This window comes from Lagenorhynchus albirostris, chromosome 2 (assembly GCF_949774975.1).
Source record: "Lagenorhynchus albirostris chromosome 2, mLagAlb1.1, whole genome shotgun sequence".
In the NCBI taxonomy this organism is placed as follows: domain Eukaryota; kingdom Metazoa; phylum Chordata; class Mammalia; order Artiodactyla; family Delphinidae; genus Lagenorhynchus; species Lagenorhynchus albirostris.
In genome coordinates, this window is record NC_083096.1 from 114,963,001 (window position 1) to 114,983,657 (window position 20,657).

The 20,657-nt window shown below is 33.9% G+C and overlaps 1 protein-coding gene across 4 annotated transcripts in view; it reads right to left on the minus strand.

Moving 5' to 3' along the window:
- The window catches only part of ADGRL2 (adhesion G protein-coupled receptor L2), a 271,647-nt gene that overhangs the window by 139,019 nt on the left and 111,971 nt on the right, over positions 1–20,657 (minus strand). For all 4 annotated transcript variants that reach the window (XM_060139665.1, XM_060139667.1, XM_060139664.1 and 1 more), the window contains one exon: positions 7,108–7,280. In XM_060139665.1, coding sequence (XP_059995648.1) covers positions 7,108–7,180 — 73 coding nt within the window. In that variant the 5' untranslated portion in view covers positions 7,181–7,280. The remainder of the gene's footprint in view (positions 1–7,107; positions 7,281–20,657) is intronic.

Genomic DNA, 20,657 nt, shown 5'->3' on the forward strand with positions numbered 1-20,657 from the left:
ACCAAATATGATGAAAAAGACATATAGATATTTATTTTATACTTGAAAGAAATTAGGTTCAAATGGCCAACAGGTAGAGAGGGAGGATTAAATCAGTTTTGACATATACATGATAAATTACAATGCAGCTGTTAAAATCTATTATCTAAATATATAATGACAGGGTAATACAAGTTATGATAATAAAGTGGGAAAAATCAGAATATAAAAGTATATGGAAATGAAGAACATAATTTTGTTTTATACATTGTAATTTTGTTTTTATCATGTGTGTTGGGGAAAAAGAAGGAAATGTATGGTGGTTATATCAAGGTCTAGAATTATGAAAAATTTTAAATGCTTATCTTAATTTTCTTATGTTTTATCTTTTCTCATAAGAACGTATTACATTCAAAATCAGGAGGAGGGGAAAGCTTTTAGGAAAAATAAACCCTCAAAGCAAGAATAATAGCAAACATAAAAGTCACATTCAGGAGAGTCCCATGCTCATAAGAAGGGATTATAAATGTTTTTGCTTCCAGAAGCTCTTATATGGAATTCCCTTCTCAGCCTTACATTTTAGCCAAAACATCCCGGGGCCGAGGCTAGATATTCTCCTGGAATCACTTCTGTCAATTTGACAAAAGGAGTAAAAGAATAGGGTTGAAAGATGTCATGAGATATTCACTAATCCACATTGATGTCTAATACATGTAGACTGCACGGCTGTCATATGTCGTTCTCTGTCTTGCAGGAGGTGAAAAGAAAATAAAGACTACCATAGGGTACCAAGCGTATGTTTCAGTAAGACTCCCTTAGTAATGTGGCAGATAAATAGTTCTTTGAGGGCTTCCCTGGTGGCGCAGTGGTTGAGAGTCCGCCTGCCGATGCAGGGGACACGGGTTCGTGCCCCGGTCTGGGAAGATCCCACCTGCCGCGGAGCGGCTGGGCCCGTGAGCCATGGCCGCTGAGCCTGCGCGTCCGGAGCCTGTGCTCCGCAACGCGAGAGGCCACAACAGTGAGAGGCCGCATACAGCAAAAAAAAAAAAAAGTTCTTTGAGAACTACCAGTTCTACATTAATACTCAGATGTGCTCAATCATTTGTATTATCTTATTCTCTAATACCACGACCTAGTATATAAAAAAGTGAAAAGGTACATTAATTCCAGAAATGAGGCAAGAGATTCATCACGATTGAAATTACTTAGTAAGGAGTAATGAACACAATTACCGTTCAGAAAAATTAAGGTGCTTTACATGTCTCCTGTGCTTTTAATTAAGCCACCTTTAATACACTATTGATTATTTCAAAGTATAATAGTAACGGTGATAAATGTCTAATATGAATGTAAAATCAGTATTTCAAAAATTTACTTCTGTATGGAAAAGTTTATGACCTCTTTACTTTTAGCAAATTACTTCATAACAGATTTATTAAATAAATATTTGATGCAGTCTTTTCTGTCAGAATATGGAGGTTTGCAAAAATTAAGCAGCCAAGCAATACAGTGTTATTAAGGTCTGTGTGTAACACACTGATTTTATAACACTTTTCTACCAGCAATAGACCTATTAGTGAATCAACAGAGATTATGGATAAGTCAACCTTTCTAAACACTGGAAAAAGAAGCAAAAGAGGACGAAATAGGGTGGGAAGTGGGGAGGAAAAGTGGGGAGAAGAAAAAAATCAACAAGCAACCACTAGAATTAATCTCCATATATACTAAATATGGCATAATTAACACTGAATATTGGTATCTAAAATGACAAAAGTATACTCCAAATTAACTTTTTTAAAGATGCCAGGGTATCCAATAAGTTTAATCTTATTTTTTTTTCAATTTTGAGTCATAATCAGAACTCATATACCTTGCTCTTAAATCCTGGTAGTACTGTAAAGCATTTGGTTTTTACAAGATCAGAAGCAATGTCATATAATATGTAAGTGGCATTAATATTTATATTTTTGAAAATGAATTACATCAGAACCTATGCAGAAGAACGCTGCTGCAATCAAACTACATTGCACTCATATAACACAAAAGAATATTTAGTGTCCTAAGAGCAATATAGTTAGGTACTTTCTTAAGGAATAAAATCGCATTAATCTGCACTAAAAATATAAATAAATCATTTTAAAAAATGCTTTGTTTTATATCAATGTTAATTTACATAATTTGCAAATTTAAAAAATAAGGTTACATTTGCCTGCAGCAAACACGGATATACCGTACAATTCCTATTAATTTAATGGGAGTTGTGACCCCCATTAAGTTTAATAGGAGTCATACGGCCAAATCCCCATGTACCTTGCTGAAAATTTACCTCCTAGCTTTAAACTAATCAAATAATCTGAAATGAACAAAAGCAGTCAATTTTGCTAGACTGGGAAATGTAAAGTCCCTACAGTAAAGTCAATTCAGCATTATGATGGCAATGGCCACGTAGTTAATCCCAGCAAGAAAAAGAACAAGGTTATAACAGTGAGAAGAGACAAACTGAAGCAAGGGTGGTTTAGGAGTGCGGAAAACAACATTTACCCATCACAGAAAATACGTTCTGTTTTTTCCAATGTGGAGCCAATTTTCCAATTTTTTTCTTTCTTAGTACAATGTCTAGAAAGACTAAAAACAAAAATCCCTTTTTGAAGCCTAAAATTATGCCCAAGGAGCCTGATCAGACGGATAAAGAACCATATGAAAAGAACCATAGATAACTGGTTACAACTTCTGAATCACAGTGAATTAAATCATAATTTTTTCTGGAAAAACTTTTTAAAAAGTTACTTTATAGCCACAGCCATGCAACCATATACCTCACCTCAACTACCCGTACACCAGGTTACAGTGGTTCTTAAGTGTGATGCTGAGCAACATGAGCCTCATCCCAGAAATTCTTCAGAAATGCAAATGCTTGGGCCCCACCCCAGACCTTCTAGGTGATTCTTATGCTCAAGTTTGAGAACTACTGCAATACTTTATTTCACATCCATGCTGTTCTCTCTCGGTTGGTTTTTTCTCCACCACCATGCTCACCACTGCCTTTACCTAGCTTGTGCAGCTCATACTGAGATTCAGCTCAAGAATCATCATCACTTCAGGCTGGAAGCATTTCTTGACACACACCCAATGCTTCTGGAGTATCACCATCATGGCACTTATCACCCTGTTATTACAACTGTTTATTGTCCCTCTACCAACTATTAAGACCACGACCCTCTTCAAAGATTTATGCTATTCAGTGACGGATACAGAATAAGTGCTTACCATAAGCCAGGCACTGTTCTAGGCATTTGCATGTTGATGAACAACAAAAAAGATCCCTGCCCTTGTGAAGGTGACATTCTGTGTATGTGTGTGTGTGTGTGCGTGTGTGTGTGTAAATATAAATTCTGTACATTTTATTACATGTATGCATCAATAAAAGAATGAAAGATATAAAGAATAAATATAGGTCTGAATTCTAATCTTTCTTAAGTTTAACCTTGGAGAACTAAGTTACTATTCCTTCCACTAAATTATAGACCATTCTGAAAAAAATATTTATAGGCCAAAACAGGTTTTTTAAATTCATAAGTGACCCCTAGATCTACTACTTTCCTGCCACTCAACTAGCAAAAAGATCCTACAGCCAAACATCATTTTTTACTAAGACATAATTAACACAAAAATCATTGTAAAATGTGCTTAGAGAATTTAAAAGCACAGTAAAAACTGCTAAGATACTATTTCTACAGCTATGTTCTTAAATTTTCTTGATGTATATAAATAAATATGTAAAGCTGTATCTATGTGGCATTTTTACCTGGCATAATATTTTCTTTGAAATAAGGATAAGCAACAATGTAATTCAAGTTAATTAACTAAAATTTCGACTAATGAAATCTAATTACATACTCACTGCATAAAGAATTCAACCTGAAATCCATATTACCTACTTCGCTGAAGAACTGCTATTATTTGTAACTTGTCACTTGAGCAAGCCTTCATATATCTGACTTATGCTGGCCAGGGCTCCATTATATAGCATAATTTAATTCTCTAGGACACAAAAATTCAATTTACTTTCCTACTTACTGATACATGTTTCCACAGTGGGTTACTTGGCTTGTAAAAATTGGCCAAAAGAATCAAAGCACCCCAGTTTCTCAACAAAACTGATTTTTAAAGTGCTAGATATTAGTCCTCTAAGAGTAAAATAAATTCTAAAAAAACTTACAAAATATTGTGGAATTTTGGTTTTTTATAATCATTTTTTATTTGAAAATTCTAAACATAATTTTCAAAAAAACACAGGAGAGACTTTAAGAATAAATAAAACACTGTTCCTACTTTGCAAAAACCAGTAAATTTTAACGGGTAAGACTTTATTCTTAAACACTAATTGACAGAAATGGAGAAGATAAGCTAATTCTAACAATTAAACCTTTATATAATTAGCTTTTACCATGGTAAAACTTAAAAAAAAAATGTTTAGTGATTTGCTCTTTAACATGCACACAAAACATGACATATTTATAATGTTTGCCTGGACTTAGAACAAATACATAATTCCTCCTTGCATATATGGAAATTTACCTCTCATACATACAGATGTAAAACAAATCCAAAATTATGTTAAGCCTTTAAAATCATACACTAAGGTAAAACACTACTGTAAACAGGAGAAAAGAAAGCTCTGAAAAGGAAGGCACGGTCCACGGCTGAATACAATACACAGGCTTGTTTTATTTAAAAACAAAATCTTATTTAGTTGCTACTACTTAAAAATCTAACGACTGGTTTCTGTTGAAAAGTCAGAAGACTGGCAAAACCAGGCTAAACACTGGAAAGGCAACCATGGTTCCTCCAGCAAGCGCTTTCCTGCTTGCTGCAGACCTCCACTGGCCTGCTGCACTCAAGTTACTTTGCCTGCTTGGCCAAATAGGTAGGTGTTTGAGGTTTTGACCCCTGCACAAGACCACAAGCTCCTGAAGAGCAGGACCTGTGCCTTGTGCATTTTTGAACCCCAAGCACCTGGCTCAATTTAGTCACTCAATAAATGAGGAAGGAGGGAGGAAACCATCTAGAAAACCTTATCTGAGCTTACCGGCAAACATCCAGGAGCTGATAAAAAAAGTGCTCATAGCTATAAGATTTGAAAAAGTAACAATCATGTAAGGGCCCTGAAGAAACTTAATGGCTGAATAATTAAATTTATATCTTCTTTCCTGTGCTCTCATACCCCACTTTGATTGGTTTTCTCTATAGGTGTTCACAAAGCATTATCTGCTTGCTGGCAATAAAGGACTATCATGTCGCGTAAAACTTTTCTAAGACAAAACCACGTGACGCTGGATCAATGTTCTAACAGTGAAGTGCACAGTAACTCTGTATACCCTCACAGTTAGTAGTGTGGGTTCGTCCTAGGTTCTTTTTACCTGTAGGAGGGAACTGCTTCAAAAGCAACACCCCCTGGCCTGATGCACCAAAAATGAAATTTCTCTTAACAACAGATATGCATCCTGACCTGATAGGTGACACTAGAAATAAAACTGCAGTATCTCATGAAAAAGTCTCTGGTTTGCTAGCCCCCTGCTGAGTTAAGCTACTGTGCCAGCAAAGTAGTCTCTATCTTGATTGGAAAATTTTTTATTATGTGGACTAATGAGCTATTGATCTACACCTTTTTCAATGTATAAAAACATTCAAACATAACAGCAGGAATTCAGTTAGTTTTTCCCTCTAAAAAAACAGATGCAAAATTATAGACTATACACAAGATTTTCATAACAATCCAAGCCAGAGATTCATATTATTAACTCAGTTTCTGCTCGTTGTTTATCATTACAGTACTATTCATTCAGACATTACATTTTAATGTCAGATTTGATGTATCTTTCAATTCTGATGCAAAGAGCAATATCTTCTGAAAATAAAATATTAACCCATTTGTAACTTTCATGTGTGACAAATCCAAGTGAGCATTATTTACTTTCTGAATACAGAAGTTCTTATGTTAAAATTTTTCTCAACTTGTTATTTATCTGAATTATATTATTAAGTTATGTCAATATATTGAATGTAGGGGACTGGGACAGCAAGGAGAAGTGATGAAACATAATTTTGGAACAAGCAATTCAAACAGAATTCTTTCGGAAAAATGTTAACATTTTGAAGCTTATTACAAAGGCATTAGAATAATAAGCTTCTATCTATTAGTTGACAGTATGCCTTTTTTTCCATCTCCGATTTTATTAACAGGTATAAATGGGATCATTTAAAAGTACATATATAGCCAATTTAAAAATTCCAAGACATTTTCTTCAAGAATATTTAATTGTGACCAAAAAATCCATTATATTGTACATGCATTTCTCCGAGATTTTGCATTCTTTCACAGATTTTACAAGTTTAATATAATTTCATGCTGAATACAATGACTGCCGCTACCAACTAGCTATAAAATTAACACATCTTAGCCCCACATTAACTTCTGACCTGCTCTGTAAAAAGCACCTGGAAGGGTGTTATTTTCACATGGAAATAACATGTTAAGACTAAAGAAATAACGGATACCAGAAAATCCATATAGTAATTGTGGTTTCAACTATTTCATTAACCCTCTAAAGTGTCTTTACTTCTTTAAAAATCAGGTCTGTCTTCAATAAAGATAACATTAGAAAGGAAGCACTACAAAAAATAACTTTTTCCAGAAAATATAAAAAGAATGTATTTAGAAGTTTTAGAACAATGACCACACTTAAGTAGCACACAAAACTAAAGATGAAATCAAAGAGTTGCCACAAAATATTTTCAATTTTACTGGCATAAATTCAGTCAACAAATGTAACATATATACCAAAGCAAAGCTTTCATTTAGTTCTCTCAGGATTACTTACAATGATTATATTTACAAATGTATGTAAAATACAAATTCAGATTTATATCACTTTCTATAATATATAGCTTTGTAATGAAAATAATTCAACCACCAGAAAAAGAATATGACATTCAGGAAATCTTTTTAACACTTAATTCTAAAATAATAAAAAAATACTCATTCGAGCCACTTCTACATAAAAAAAAAAGATTGCATAGTTTAAGTTCTCCTGAACTTAAAAAATAAAATTTAAACTGTTACCTTACCTTCTGTATTCGGTAAGAAGCTGATTATAATGATAAACCACAGGCTTCGCATTCTGCAACCAGAAGACACCATTATTGATCCCTTTAAATATTTTCTTTGTATTCCTTAATGAATCTAGTTATAAATGTCCAGCTTCATCGAACCCAGCAGTCTGCATCATTGATCCTCATATCTGAAAAACAAACAAATCCATCATTTACTCTATGGTCCTGCAATGTCACAAAAGATGAAAAAATAATAATAACAACTCCTCTCTTTCCCTCCTTTCCTCCCTCCTTCTCCTAAGTATAAAAAAAGGGCATATATTTTGATTCTGTATGCAACAGGAAGTTGCTCCTATACACTGGATATCTGAGCTTAGCATTCTGGAAACAATCAAAACCCCCCGAAATTAAAGGTAATCAGAACATATGAATTCACATAATAGTTACATAATTTCCAAAGATAAATTTTTCTTTGAAAAGATTAAAAAGTTATTCTAGAATAGTATATCTGCCTTTCAATGCCACGTATTAGTCATTTTATCAAAGTACTAGCTTTGGTACACAATACCTCCAACAAAATTTCATAAATACATACACTTTCTTTGTTTCTAGTGATGGTAACAGCAGTATTATCTACTCTTTTATCCTGTTACCTTGCAAAGTACATTACAGATATAATGAAACAGTTTATTCTTCTATTCAAGGGTGTACAATTTTTAATATATGGTTGTACTTTATATCATAATGGCATTCCAAACACCACATAGCAAACTGTTATTTATCTGGCTACTAGTTATTCATAAAGGGAGCAGTTTAATAAAATGATTGCTCTTAACTATTTTATTTTAAACTTTTAGATTTTCATGTATCAGTTTTTCTTACAGCAAAACTTAGTAAGATCAAACCCATATCCTTGAGTAGTTTAGTCCATCCACTGGACGAAAATAAAACCGCAGACCATGATGATTATATCTCCAAGGTTGCATCACTATTTTTAAAAAACCAAGGGAGGGGTGGCAAAGAATATAAAAACCAAGAGCCAAGTTTAATTCTGACTAGCCCTTAAGGACACAGTTCTTCAAATGCAGAGGATACAAAAACTTCAGAAGTGATTTAATCAGCATTTCTAAGTTCCCAGAATCAAGTGAAACCAGGTTATTTGCTGGGTTCTACTGAAGTGTTTTACTGCTTTCTGGGGTAGCATGAGGAATCAAAGAGTAAATACCAGCCTTACAATACACACATACTATGAAGGCAGTTCCAAAATATATACAGCCTCCTGATCTAGCTTCTGAGGGTAAAGAAATTACAAATTCTTCCTTTAAAGTTTTCCCATGCTATCCTTAACCTGGTGCAAATAAAGAGTTTTTTTTAAGTGGAGCACTGAAAGTTACATGAGGTTGTGTCTATAACGCAAATCAAATGAACTCTTACATAATTTAGATGCTATCACTAAAGCATAAAGAAAATTTAGAAAACCAAATTTCCCTAGATAACTTTTGAGTTCTCTGTTTCACATTATCTGAGCTACTCTGCATTTGCTACATTCTTAATGCATCATATGTGATTCTATTAGCAGGTCACTATATTCTGCTATCACTTGCCTACAATGTAACTTCAATGGAAAAGGGGTCAGATGCTAAATGGTTTGGAACACTTATGCTACAAAGTCACTATCTTGCTTCACCAACACACAGAAAGAAGGTAAAAAATTAATCTGAAGTCATTATCTAGTGTTTAAATATGAAGACCCATAAAACCACAAAAGGAACTAGCAAGATATTTTTGTCATAAGAAGTTTATTTTATCATGCCTATAGTTTCTGAGATAAAACTGCTTCCATATACACCTCCATGATTCATAATCAGCCCAGTTTTTTTAGCTCCCTCTGAAACCTGTGAAGACAATTACGTATCATAATGAGGGAATCAGAACTGGCATTACCAAGTTTTAAGAACACCTCAGATGTTCTTAGAAATAAAACAAAAACAAAGGGAAAAGCAAGCTTCCTCCTCTGCATGCCAAAAAATATAAAAAGAAGAATGATACATCAAAAATTAATCTGACGGAGGAGACACATGGCACACAACCCTGAAAAACTGGCTGGCTCTCCATTCATTTTTCACTCTGAGCTCCCAAAGACTATTCAAAAGACAAAATCAAAAGTAAACCTTCCATTTACAACTGCTGTGCAATACTTGCCTTAAAACTGCAAGCTATTTTATATAAAGCACAGAGAGAAGTCAGATAATTTCATGGCCTGTCATATCAAAAGGGCTAATCAGTGAACAATTTCTTACTACCCACAGACTGGTCAATGATTGGCTCAAGCAATTAGAATAAATTTAATGTGTGGAAGAGGTGCATTAATTTTACTTGTAGTAATTAAGTCAGCCTTTGGAATGCTCCCGATTTAAGCAAAGAATCCTGACTACCCAGGTTTTGGTTGTAATGGGTACTTTCATTTCAATGAACTAATGCATACAGGCTGCGTGCCCACATGCACAACCCTTGAACACATTTCCACTTTCTTAAAGCGATCCAAGATCGGTCTGTCTTTGGTCATCCGCTATTTGAAAGAGTCCTTGTTTGTGGGAAGAAAGAGAAGGAAGAAATCAGGGACTGACGACTGCCTTGTAAGAGACAGCTGCCAAGATAGGAAAACCTCTGTTAGTGAAGGGAAAAGGAGGAGGAAACCACACAACCCAGACCTCTTTTGTGGTCTCTGGCCAGGATAGAATATTTTATGAACTGATTTTAACTATACGCTCTGGTCAACTATGAGACTTAGTATAAATGACTGTTTCTAACAAACAGAAAGAGATTCTGGAATGTAATAAAATCATGGCTTCTTTCGCCCAAATAAAGCTTAAGTCCATCCATCTGTCTGTGCAATGAGTAAAAGAATATCAAATTTATTTTTCTCATTCTGCTATCTACATCAAATCACTTTCACATCAAATAAAATTATTTTCTAAAGTTCAAGCTTTAAATGCAATTTTGAAAACAGTCAAAAGATTTTACTGCTGTGATCCAAATTAAAAACAACCTTCCATTAAAGAAATTAATGAAAACTGAAATACTTAGCAGACCATAATCAGCTAAGGATAGAATGAATAAATAATCAAACATGGTGAAACTAATCCCAAGAAAACATTGCTCCTAAATCAAACTGGAGCCACAAGACACTCACTGGCATAGAAGGAGCCAACAGACTCTATATAACTACCTGCAAAATGAAGCTCAGTATAAGTGTCTCACAATGCAAAACAAGAACAAAAACAAGGAACAAAACCAGAAAAGGGCTATTAAACTTTCTTTCAACAAACAGAAAAGATTAAGTGACTCCCCATATTAAAAAACAGTTTGTCCTTAGATTTTTAGAAAAACTCTTCCCAAGAACTTCAGGGAAAAATTGGGAGGGTAAAGGCACAGATGAAACCCCACATAATGCTAAGTAACAGTTCATTGCTTAATAAAAACTGAAACAACATTTTTACTCAAACTACAAGTGACTATTTCTTTTCTTATCCTTCAAATAAGGGGATTCAAACTATTTCATCCTAACTTTGTTTCTATAACCACCTGCCATTGTCTACCAAACCTCTGTCAAGATTTTTTTTAGAGTAAGTATCCTATTACTCTGTCATGTAAAAAGTCAATTAATGCATCATTAATACTAAACCTTCCAAAGCTGAACAACGACTTCCAGGAACATGCCTCAGCATTGTTTATATCCCAACAGTCCTCAATGTTTTATACACTACTTACAATGTACAGTTAGCTGTAGCCTTTCAGACAGTAACCTGCTTATATTTATTAGCTGCATTAAACATCCCATGCCTTAAACTGTCAGCAAAATTAAGAAACCATTACTAATCAGTTTTAATATTTGTGTATTTATGTTACATTACTAAGAAATCACATTTAACCTTATATATGATATCTGTCTTCCAAAAATAGAAAAAAAATAAAACCCATTTGTTGAAAAGCATCAATGAAAGAAGTAGGATACAGCATGCTTCAAATTAATGAGAGAAAAAGATAATTTTTTTTCTAAAAATGGTTAACTGAGTTGATATTCTACTAAGTGCAAAGACACTAAAATTCATATCTAAAGCTTTATCTTTGATTTCTACTCATGGACACTGAACTACTGTGAACACCGGATATTACACCCAAACAACCATAAGTATGAGAACCGGAAAGGCAAAGAGACATATTAAGCAGGAAACCTACCAAAGTTACCCATCCTTGTTACTATGCACTAATGCTGTATAAAATGAAACATTCACACTTTGTGTCAGCCTAAAATTCTATGCACTAAGTGTATGTCAATTTTAAATGAGAGCTAAAGACAGCTGTACAAAATCAGTCTTTCTGATCTAATTTGTGCTATAAAATTATAGTCACTATGGGACAGAATTTACTAACTAAAGAAAGCTGCTTTTCTATGTTTTACCAAAACAACAATAACAACAGCAACAGGATGATATTAACCCCACTCTGCCCCCACTGCAAAGATTTAGAAAATAAAAAATAAATTGCAGAATTTCCCCTTCTTGTTAACATAGGAGAAAACATCAACACCCTTGGGATTTTTCTTTCAGTAAGTTGCCTAAGTAAACCCTTGTTATCACTAATCAGAAAGCCTTTTTTAGCTCCAGACATTTGACGTTCTTTTCGTGTTGGACTTTATTTTCTTTCCCTTCACGAAGATAGGGCTGGGGTTGGAAATGCTAATAGCGATTTTAAAACCACGTGGCCAACCAATAGTCGCCACCCTCTTTCTGTTTCATTTCTGCAGATATTGGTATCAAATATAGAGTACTTTAATTACACCATTTATACTAAAGTCCCCTTAACATTCATTTTTGATCTTACCCTTTATTGAAACTTCTTCATCATTGTGAAGGTATAAATTCTCCTGTGAGAGGACTTAGAGGAGGAGTAGAAAGGAGTTCAGGAATGCTCCCAGTAAATTATATCTGCTATCTGCTATGATATCTAGGAGTCATGCTGAGCATGCAAAAGAGGCTTGTAGCTGTGGACTCTGGAGGCACAATGCAGGGCAGTCTGCCATTCTCTTCATTAAAATGCTTCCAGTTGAAATAATAAAAACAAATGGCTGTCATTTTCAAACCAACATGGGGGACATTTTATGACTGAACATAAAGCTGCAAATGAAGTATCAAAAGAAAAGGAAAAAGTGAAGCTACATGCCCAGTTCAAAATATTACCTTATATAACATGAAAGTTGATGGCGTCCCCAACTTTTATATCAAAAAAAATCATAAATCCATTGGTTTAAAATATTTTGTATTTATTGTTAAATTACAATACACCTACAATATAGAATTTAGTTCTTTCCCCATTTGGGGGAAAGGGAAAGCTATTTTTAAATAGCACTCCTCTCCAAAGTTAAAACTTTTGATTTCTTCTTAACTTTCTAATGGTCTAGAATTCTCGTGCAGTATTTTTGAGTTGAATATAAATTATGGGTACCAAGGCCAAAAATATTTCCTGAGTGCCTACTGCACGTGAAATACTATATCAGACACATATCAGTAATCCTTAAAAGGTCAATATCATAAAGGTCAGAAGTCTGAGGTTCAGAAAAGTTAACTCCTTTACTGGAAGTTACTCAGCTAGCAGGCAGCAAAGCTTGAATTCCAATCAAGGCTAATTACAAGGACATTCTTTCTTAGTTGCTAAGTTATTCATTCAGCAAACATTTACTGAGGATCTATTACATGCTGTGTACTGAGGAACCTAAGAGACAAAACTCCTAACCCGCAGGGAGATTACATTCTAGCTCAAAAATAACCCTTTCTAAATAGAAAGCTACAATTGCCTGGCACAGAGTTAGGTACCTCCAAAATGATAAAGCTACACAGATAAACTAAATAGTTTACTTATATTACTCATGAAATCTTCACATCAACCTGCGAAATATAAATTATTATCCCCAATTTGCCTTAAAATGAGAATATCTAACCTGTACAAGGACAGTAAACAACAGCAGGGCTGGGATATAAGACCATGCTCTAAAACCACTATTGCCACGAATTAAGTAGTTCAGATAAGCCTACTCACTTTATGTGTTTTATTATCTTTCCTTTTGGAATAAAAAATACAAACAGAACAAAGTCATTTTGGGATTATGAAAGTGACGAAATACAAAAAAAAAAATGAGTTGATTTTCAAAATGTTTACATGAGTAAAACTAACATCCCTTAGGTAATGATAGCTAAATGTTAACTTAATTTTTAGTATTTCCAGTTAAGCTATCTTAATTTTATTCATTTACAGGGCTATTTAAAGTGCTCACGATATATGTTATAAATTAACAAATTATTCTAGATGAATCTTATGAGCCAAAATACCTGAGAAGTCGCTTACAAGTCAAAATTATAAACCTAAGTATTTCCTCAAATATAATTAACAATGGAAAGAACATTTTAATGTCAACTTCTGTGATATTATGGTCTCTTCACTGTTCAGGCAAATAGAAAAGAAAAAATCCAATGTTGCTCACGAGATGCACTCTTATTCTTGGCTCACTACACTGGATCCTTTGTTCATAAATCATTGTTACTAGCCATTCTTTGAATCAATATTCAGATTCCCTCTTGGTCTCTATGTACAACCACTAAATGAAATAATAATGACCCAGGATCTGTCGTATATTAGATCATCAATATCACCATCAGGAGTTTCTTAAAGGTAATGAGGTAATCTGAGTAAAATATGTCAAATGAACTTAAAAATGAAAAATTAACTACAAAGAACACACGGTAAGAAGCTGAAAAAAATTTTCTGAAGTATATAGCACATTGCCTTTTGTAATCAATAAATGATAAAACTCAGCTGCAAGCTATGTCAATATATATAGTGTCATCTCAACTTGCAATTCTAAAATAAAATAAATAATATTAACAGTAAAATTGCATGTATGTCAGTTTAGGTCAATGACTATCTAGTGATTACATTCCAGATATTTTTGATAGAGTACTGAAATGAGTATTACCTATTCATTTAATATATTTACTTTATATACTGGCCCTGTGTTAGGCTCTAAAGGGATTATAAACAGATGAAGATATGACTGCCACTTTCAAAAAGTTAATAATCTTCTAAGGAGAATTAAATACATAAGAAAATGATTAAGACCCCAAATATGAATTAATTAATAACTGTTAAACTCCCAAAAAGTTAGTGATAATATATTTTATACCAAAATAATGAAAGAAAAGAGAAATAAAAGCAGTTTATAGACCTGTGTTTCCCTTGAGATGTGTACTTAGGTCAACCAATATCATCTTAATGACAAGAGCCCAAGACTGAGATGAGGAACACAGTCTAGAATCCTGGTTTAACCTACCACTATGAGTGCTGGGACAAATCACAATCATCTAAGCCTCAAGTTCAGCAACTATATACAAGGATAGGAATACACAATAAATTTACTATTCCATTATTTTCTCAATTATTCCAATAACATGTTTATGGTCCTGATTCCATCTTAAGTAATCTTAAAGGAGATTTTTAAGGGTTATTGCAATATGTTTCACTAAAAGCTTGTCTCTTATCAAAATATCTCTCAGCAATTACTTTAATAATTCAGAGTTTTAAAATTACATCTAGAAGAGTTGCTATTACAAAAAACATTTTTTGAAACCTACCTACAGATTACATTACAGATTATTACATCAGCAGCCATAATACAATAACCTGAGACTCATTCAGCTCACATATTTCACACTCCGCCTTTGTGGGAAAACGCACATGATCAAACAGCAAGACGACATGCTTTTTCCAGAAAAAGCAAGTTCCTGTGCCTTAGCCCACGTTAGTCTCCATTAAGCCCTACATTCCATACCATGCACTCTGTGTCTACAAGCAAAACTCAAGATAACACTATTTTATTGAGTGGTAAAGAAAAAGTATATATCAATTATTTCTGAAAATTAACTTAATGAACAACATTAGAAATAAAGTTTCAGTTTAAGTGAATGAACAAGAACAGACTCTTACTTCCAGTGTTCAACTGATATTCTATGTGGTCAGCATGTCTGATTCCTCTAAAGAGCATTAGAAGACATATGGGAAGGCAAGAAAAATGTTTATAGATAATATTTTAAAACATAATGGACTGAGTCATTTTTAATGATTGTTAAAAAATTTTAAAACTATAGTTCATTAAAAACTTAAAATATAACATGTTTTATGTCTAGTGCTTCTTAACTAGTGATTCATGGAGTGAGGGAGGTATGTGGTTTTTAGAAAAGGGATTTTCAACATTAAAATATAATTTTATAACCTCTATTAAAATATCAAAGACTTCCCTGGTGGCTCAGTTGTTAAGAATCTGCCTGCCAATGCAGGGGACACAGGTTCAAGCCCTGGTCCGGGAAGATCCCACATGCCACACAGCAACTAAGCCCGTGTGCCACAACTACTGAGTCTGCGCTCTAGAGCCCATGAGCCACAACTACTGAGCCTGTGCACCACAACCACTAAGCCCATGTGCCACAACAACTGAAGCCCGCATGCCTAGAGCCCGTGCTCCGCAACAAGAGAAGCTACTGCAGTGAGAAGCCCATGCACTGCAACGAAGAGTAGCCCTTACTCGCCGCAACTAGAGAAAGCCCACACGCAGCGATGAAGACCCAACACAGCCAAAAAAAAACCAAAAAAAAAAAGCAATGTTTAATAAAAAGAAACATAGGTTATAAAAAGCTGAGAAAAATTGACTAGAAGCTTGAATTACTTGCCAAGACTCTCTTACTTGGTAAAAGACATGTTATTTTTGCAGTATTTCATTAATTTTTTATAAATTTTCCAAATTAGAAAACTGATATTTGAGGAAAATATATCCCTCGTTGCCACTCCACATACAAAGCAAAAAACTGAGCTTAATAAGAATAACTTCCAAAGATAACAACCAGTAATTCTTCAGCTCTCTTAAGCTAAAAACTATCAATAATATCCCATTATGTTTAGAAAAATTAGAAGCAAGGAATTATGTAGACTGATACTATACAGAAGAGATCAGGAAACTTTTTTCTGTAGAGGACCATATAAGTAAATATTTTAGGCTTTAAGGACCATAGAGCCTCCGTCACAACTATACACTTCTCCCTTTGTAGCATGAAACCCACCATAGACAATGTGTAATGAATAAGCATGGCTGTGTGTCAATAAACTTTACTGCAAAAATTGCCAGCCAGGCAGTTTACTAACTCCTGCTATAGATTAACCGATACAAGATGGAGATAACTGAATGCAGTTCGGTCAAATAATGAACTGACCAATAACCATCAACATCTACCAGAATATTCAAACCAACTTCAGTCTGTTATTTTAAGAAATTAATTTAAATGTAAATGTAAAGGTAAGTTAACTACGCTGGAATGAGAAAAACAAAATAAAGCAGCATTATACTGACCAAAACAAATTAGTGTTTCAGTGTGTGTATAACAGAGCCATATGTACAGCTTACAGTGCTTGGGGAGAAACTCCAGAAAAGAAAATAAAAGGCATTACCACAATAACCTATCTTACTACTTTGGCAGGAGAGAATGTAAAACCAATCAAAACAGTAAGTAATGGGAGGCTGAAAAGCAATGAGGTTTGGACAAGACCCCTGAGGTATTCTACAATTAGTATGATGGTTTCAAATAGCTATTGGTAAAAGTGGCTTCAAACTCGTGAAACTTCTGTCATCACTGCTACTCACCCATATGAAACACTGGATATATCCCAGTCCCACATTGTATTCAAAAGGAGACTACTAAATTCTAATTTGTTGAATTTCTGCTATAAAGCTAAAAATTCTACAAGGCCAGAATCACCAATCTTACTCCAAAAAAATTACGAAGTCACAATAAATGCATACATTTCTGTTAGAACAAAAGAATTTTTAGAGTTTTCCAATTCCTTATATCCAGGCTCTTCCCAATCAATATTTGACTGTTACTATTATAATAAATATTTTTACTTTCTGCAAGCTAATGTTACCTAAAATTGAATAGTCACACTATAACATGCCATAAGAATAATATTTCTAAGCTACAATTAATAGGTAACCACATTTAAAACACATCAGCTAAACTTTTCTCTCTATCTATATATATATACATACATATATATATATATATATAAAAGACAAAAGAGTGTCTATATATATATATATAAGACAAAAGAGTGGAGGTTACAAATTTTTAATAAGAGCATTATATTATGGTAGTAATAATCTAGGTGTTTTACTGGAAGTGAAGTGGATTACTGTAAATGAAATTTTAAAATGTCCTTTCCATTTTACAGATAACACAAAATGACTTTTTTCATGTCTCTGGCGATAAGGATAGATCTGCCACACATTTAAATGGTGCCTTCATACTTCCCACCCTGACTCATGAATTAATAATTTAGTGACATTAATACAAGAAGATAAATGATAAAAAGGTTAAGGCGCATGGGCCAACCATACACACATACTTCTTTGAGCACAGTTAATACTTCTCTGCCAATTACAGTTAAAACTTTTTAACTGTTTTCAACAGCATTTTTACAATCTAAGTAGCAGCTTATGCGCACACAATTTCACACAATTCAGGCTTAAATTTCCTGCTGGTACCAAACAATCATTCTAGGGGATTAAAGTGCAACATCTGTTAACATTAATAATGTTTTATATAGTCATATGTATTAATGAAGCCTCTATACCATTATTAGTCTCCTAAAAAACCTTCTAGGCCAAAATACTGATTCAACATGAATTACACATTTATGCTTTACAGTAACAAAGAAATACATTAGTGTGACATGGTAAAATAAAAAAATCACACCCACTATGAAGTGACAGATTTCCTTTGACCCGAGCTTGCTAAGTGTGCATGCAAAGATACATATACACACAAATGAAATTAACTGTCTCTAAGTTTTCAAAACCAAAAATCCTCTGGAGCATTATTCATTAAGTTTGGATAAAATACAGTTCTGTGAATATAAAAGGTACTTCATTTTAAAGTGGTACTCATTCACTCACAGTTTTATCAATTCTTTTTCTGAAATGTTTTAATCCCCTCTCATTCTTTTCATTCCTTCTGCCCTGACCTCTTTCTCTCTCAACTTCTGTAAAAATCTCGTGGCTAATTTCTTGCCCTCCATCCAGCTTGCCAATCTCCATTAGACTGCTCTTCCTAATTCCACTCTAAACCATAAAAATGTGTAAAACTGGAACCAATTCTAGAAATCACTTTATATATGAGACAAAGAAAACACTTGGGGTTGTGACTTAACAAAGGCAGACCTCAGAACTGCTGATTTTCAAATTTTCTCTTAAGTACATATATTATTATCTCACTGTAGTTTAATTATCACAACAAACCTAGTATCTCTATTTTAACAACAGAGGGACTGGAGGGGCGGTGGTAAAAGGAAAAAGTTTTTTTAAAAAAGTGGCAAAAAGCAAACAACAAGAATAGAGCCCAAATAGATCTAACTTCAAAAAGAATTCAACCCTCTACTTCTGTCAAACTTATTTGCTCAGTGATTCTGAATATGCCCTTCAAATTGACTTATATTCAAGATTTTTTTCCCCTCCCTGCCACCTAAGAAAATTCCATACAGACTTAACAGGTGTAAAAGCCACCTATGACATAAAGCCAACTGGATCACCTCCAACTGAAAAACACCCCTCTTTCCAAAAATTCCTACAGTCATTGTACCATTTGTATAATAGTTATTATTGTGTTGTCTTATAACTCTTCTTCAATTAAGCTTTTAAACTATTTTTTAAACCTCTTTTGTCAAAATGTTCAATATTTATCTTTCTTCAATGTAAGTCTCTTCAAACCAAAGCAAAAAAACGTCCAGGATACATACTCTGTTCAAAGCATTGAGGCTGGTACTGCAAGAAATACAATGATGTGGAAGATAAGGAAATGATACAAGGGCACAAATAACTTTACATAGTACTTAAATGTAATTAAGAAAGTAAGTGCTCCTCAGGGACCACAGCTTTTGCTCATCCCTTTAATCGATTCTGATAAGTAATGTAATATCCTGGTGATTAATAGAGTGAATATACAATAAATTAACCAGTTTTCTGGAAAATTATTACATTTTCAATGAATTTCTTTTTTGGCTAACATCTAAACTTGGGAATGAACATCCTTTTTTTATTTCCTGTTCTTCCTCTTTAACTATTAAGGTAATTAATTCGATTTTTGGACCTAGGAGGCTTAACCTCACCTTGCACCTTTCCTAGCATATTTATGCTATTCCTTCTACCTGAAATCCCCTCTGCCAACCACTATTCCTTTTCTAAGACTCAGTTGAGGCCGATCACTTGACGATCTAACTCCCTCCTTCCCTCAACCTCCACAGCACACACCAGAGGAACACTGTCATTTGTGTACAAAATCACAAGTATCTAAAGTATCATTTTCAAAATTTTTGTGAGCTAAATGAAAACAGGACCCATGGCTTTCATATCTATAACCTCAGTTCTGGGTACCCTTGCATAATGCCTGGCAAATAGCGTATAATAAATGTTTTCAACAAAAAAGAAGGAAGGAAATTAGGTAAATAGAAAGGAGAGAGGGAGGAAGGGGTGAATGAATAAACTGAACTATGGGAAGTAATGTCCATGAATCGAGGGCAAGAGGAAGAAAAGTGAATGAATTCAGAAACTGAAGTACAAAACTGAAACACAATTTTTTAAAACAACTGGAAACAAACGTAGAGATCTCCTAAAATAGGGATTTTTCAAGCATTTTTTTGAAATATTTAATGTTTAATTAAATATTGAGGAATTGCCAATTTAAGGCACAAAAAATAAAAACGGCTATTTTTCACAAGTTTAATTTATCATTGTTTGGCATAAAATACTTTCCTGTTATCATTTGCAGAAGTCAAACAAACTCCCTCAAGCAAGTTTTAAAAACCACTGACCCTCCTTACTAACAGTGAGGAAGCAAAAATGTCCACAATTAGTGAGTGGAAAAACTAAACATGCAATTCAGGTCCAACCGAACTCCAGCAGAATAATCCCCTGATGAAGTTTTTCTTTAAAATACAGATTTCCTTCAACTTACGATGGGATTAAATCCCTATAAACCCATAAAAGTTGAAGATATCTAAGTCACAAATACATTTAATATACCTAACCTACCAAGCCTCATATATTAGCCTAGCCTACCTTAAATGTGCTCAGAACACTTACATTAGCCCACAGTTGGGCAAAATCATCTAACATAAAGCCTATTTCATAATAAAGTGTTGAATATCTCATATAACTTATTGAATACTATACTGAAAGTGAAAAACAGAAAGACTGTATAGGTACACATATTTGTCATGGTGGCTGGGAGCTGAGGCTCACTGCCGCTGCCCAGCATTAAGAGAGTATTGTACTGCGTATAGCTAGCCCAGAAAAAATAAAAAATTAGAATTTGAAGTACGGTTTCTACTGAATGCATATCGCTTTTGCACCACAGTAAAGTCAAAAAATCCTCAGTCAAACCACCGTAAATCGAGGACCATCTGTATTTGAA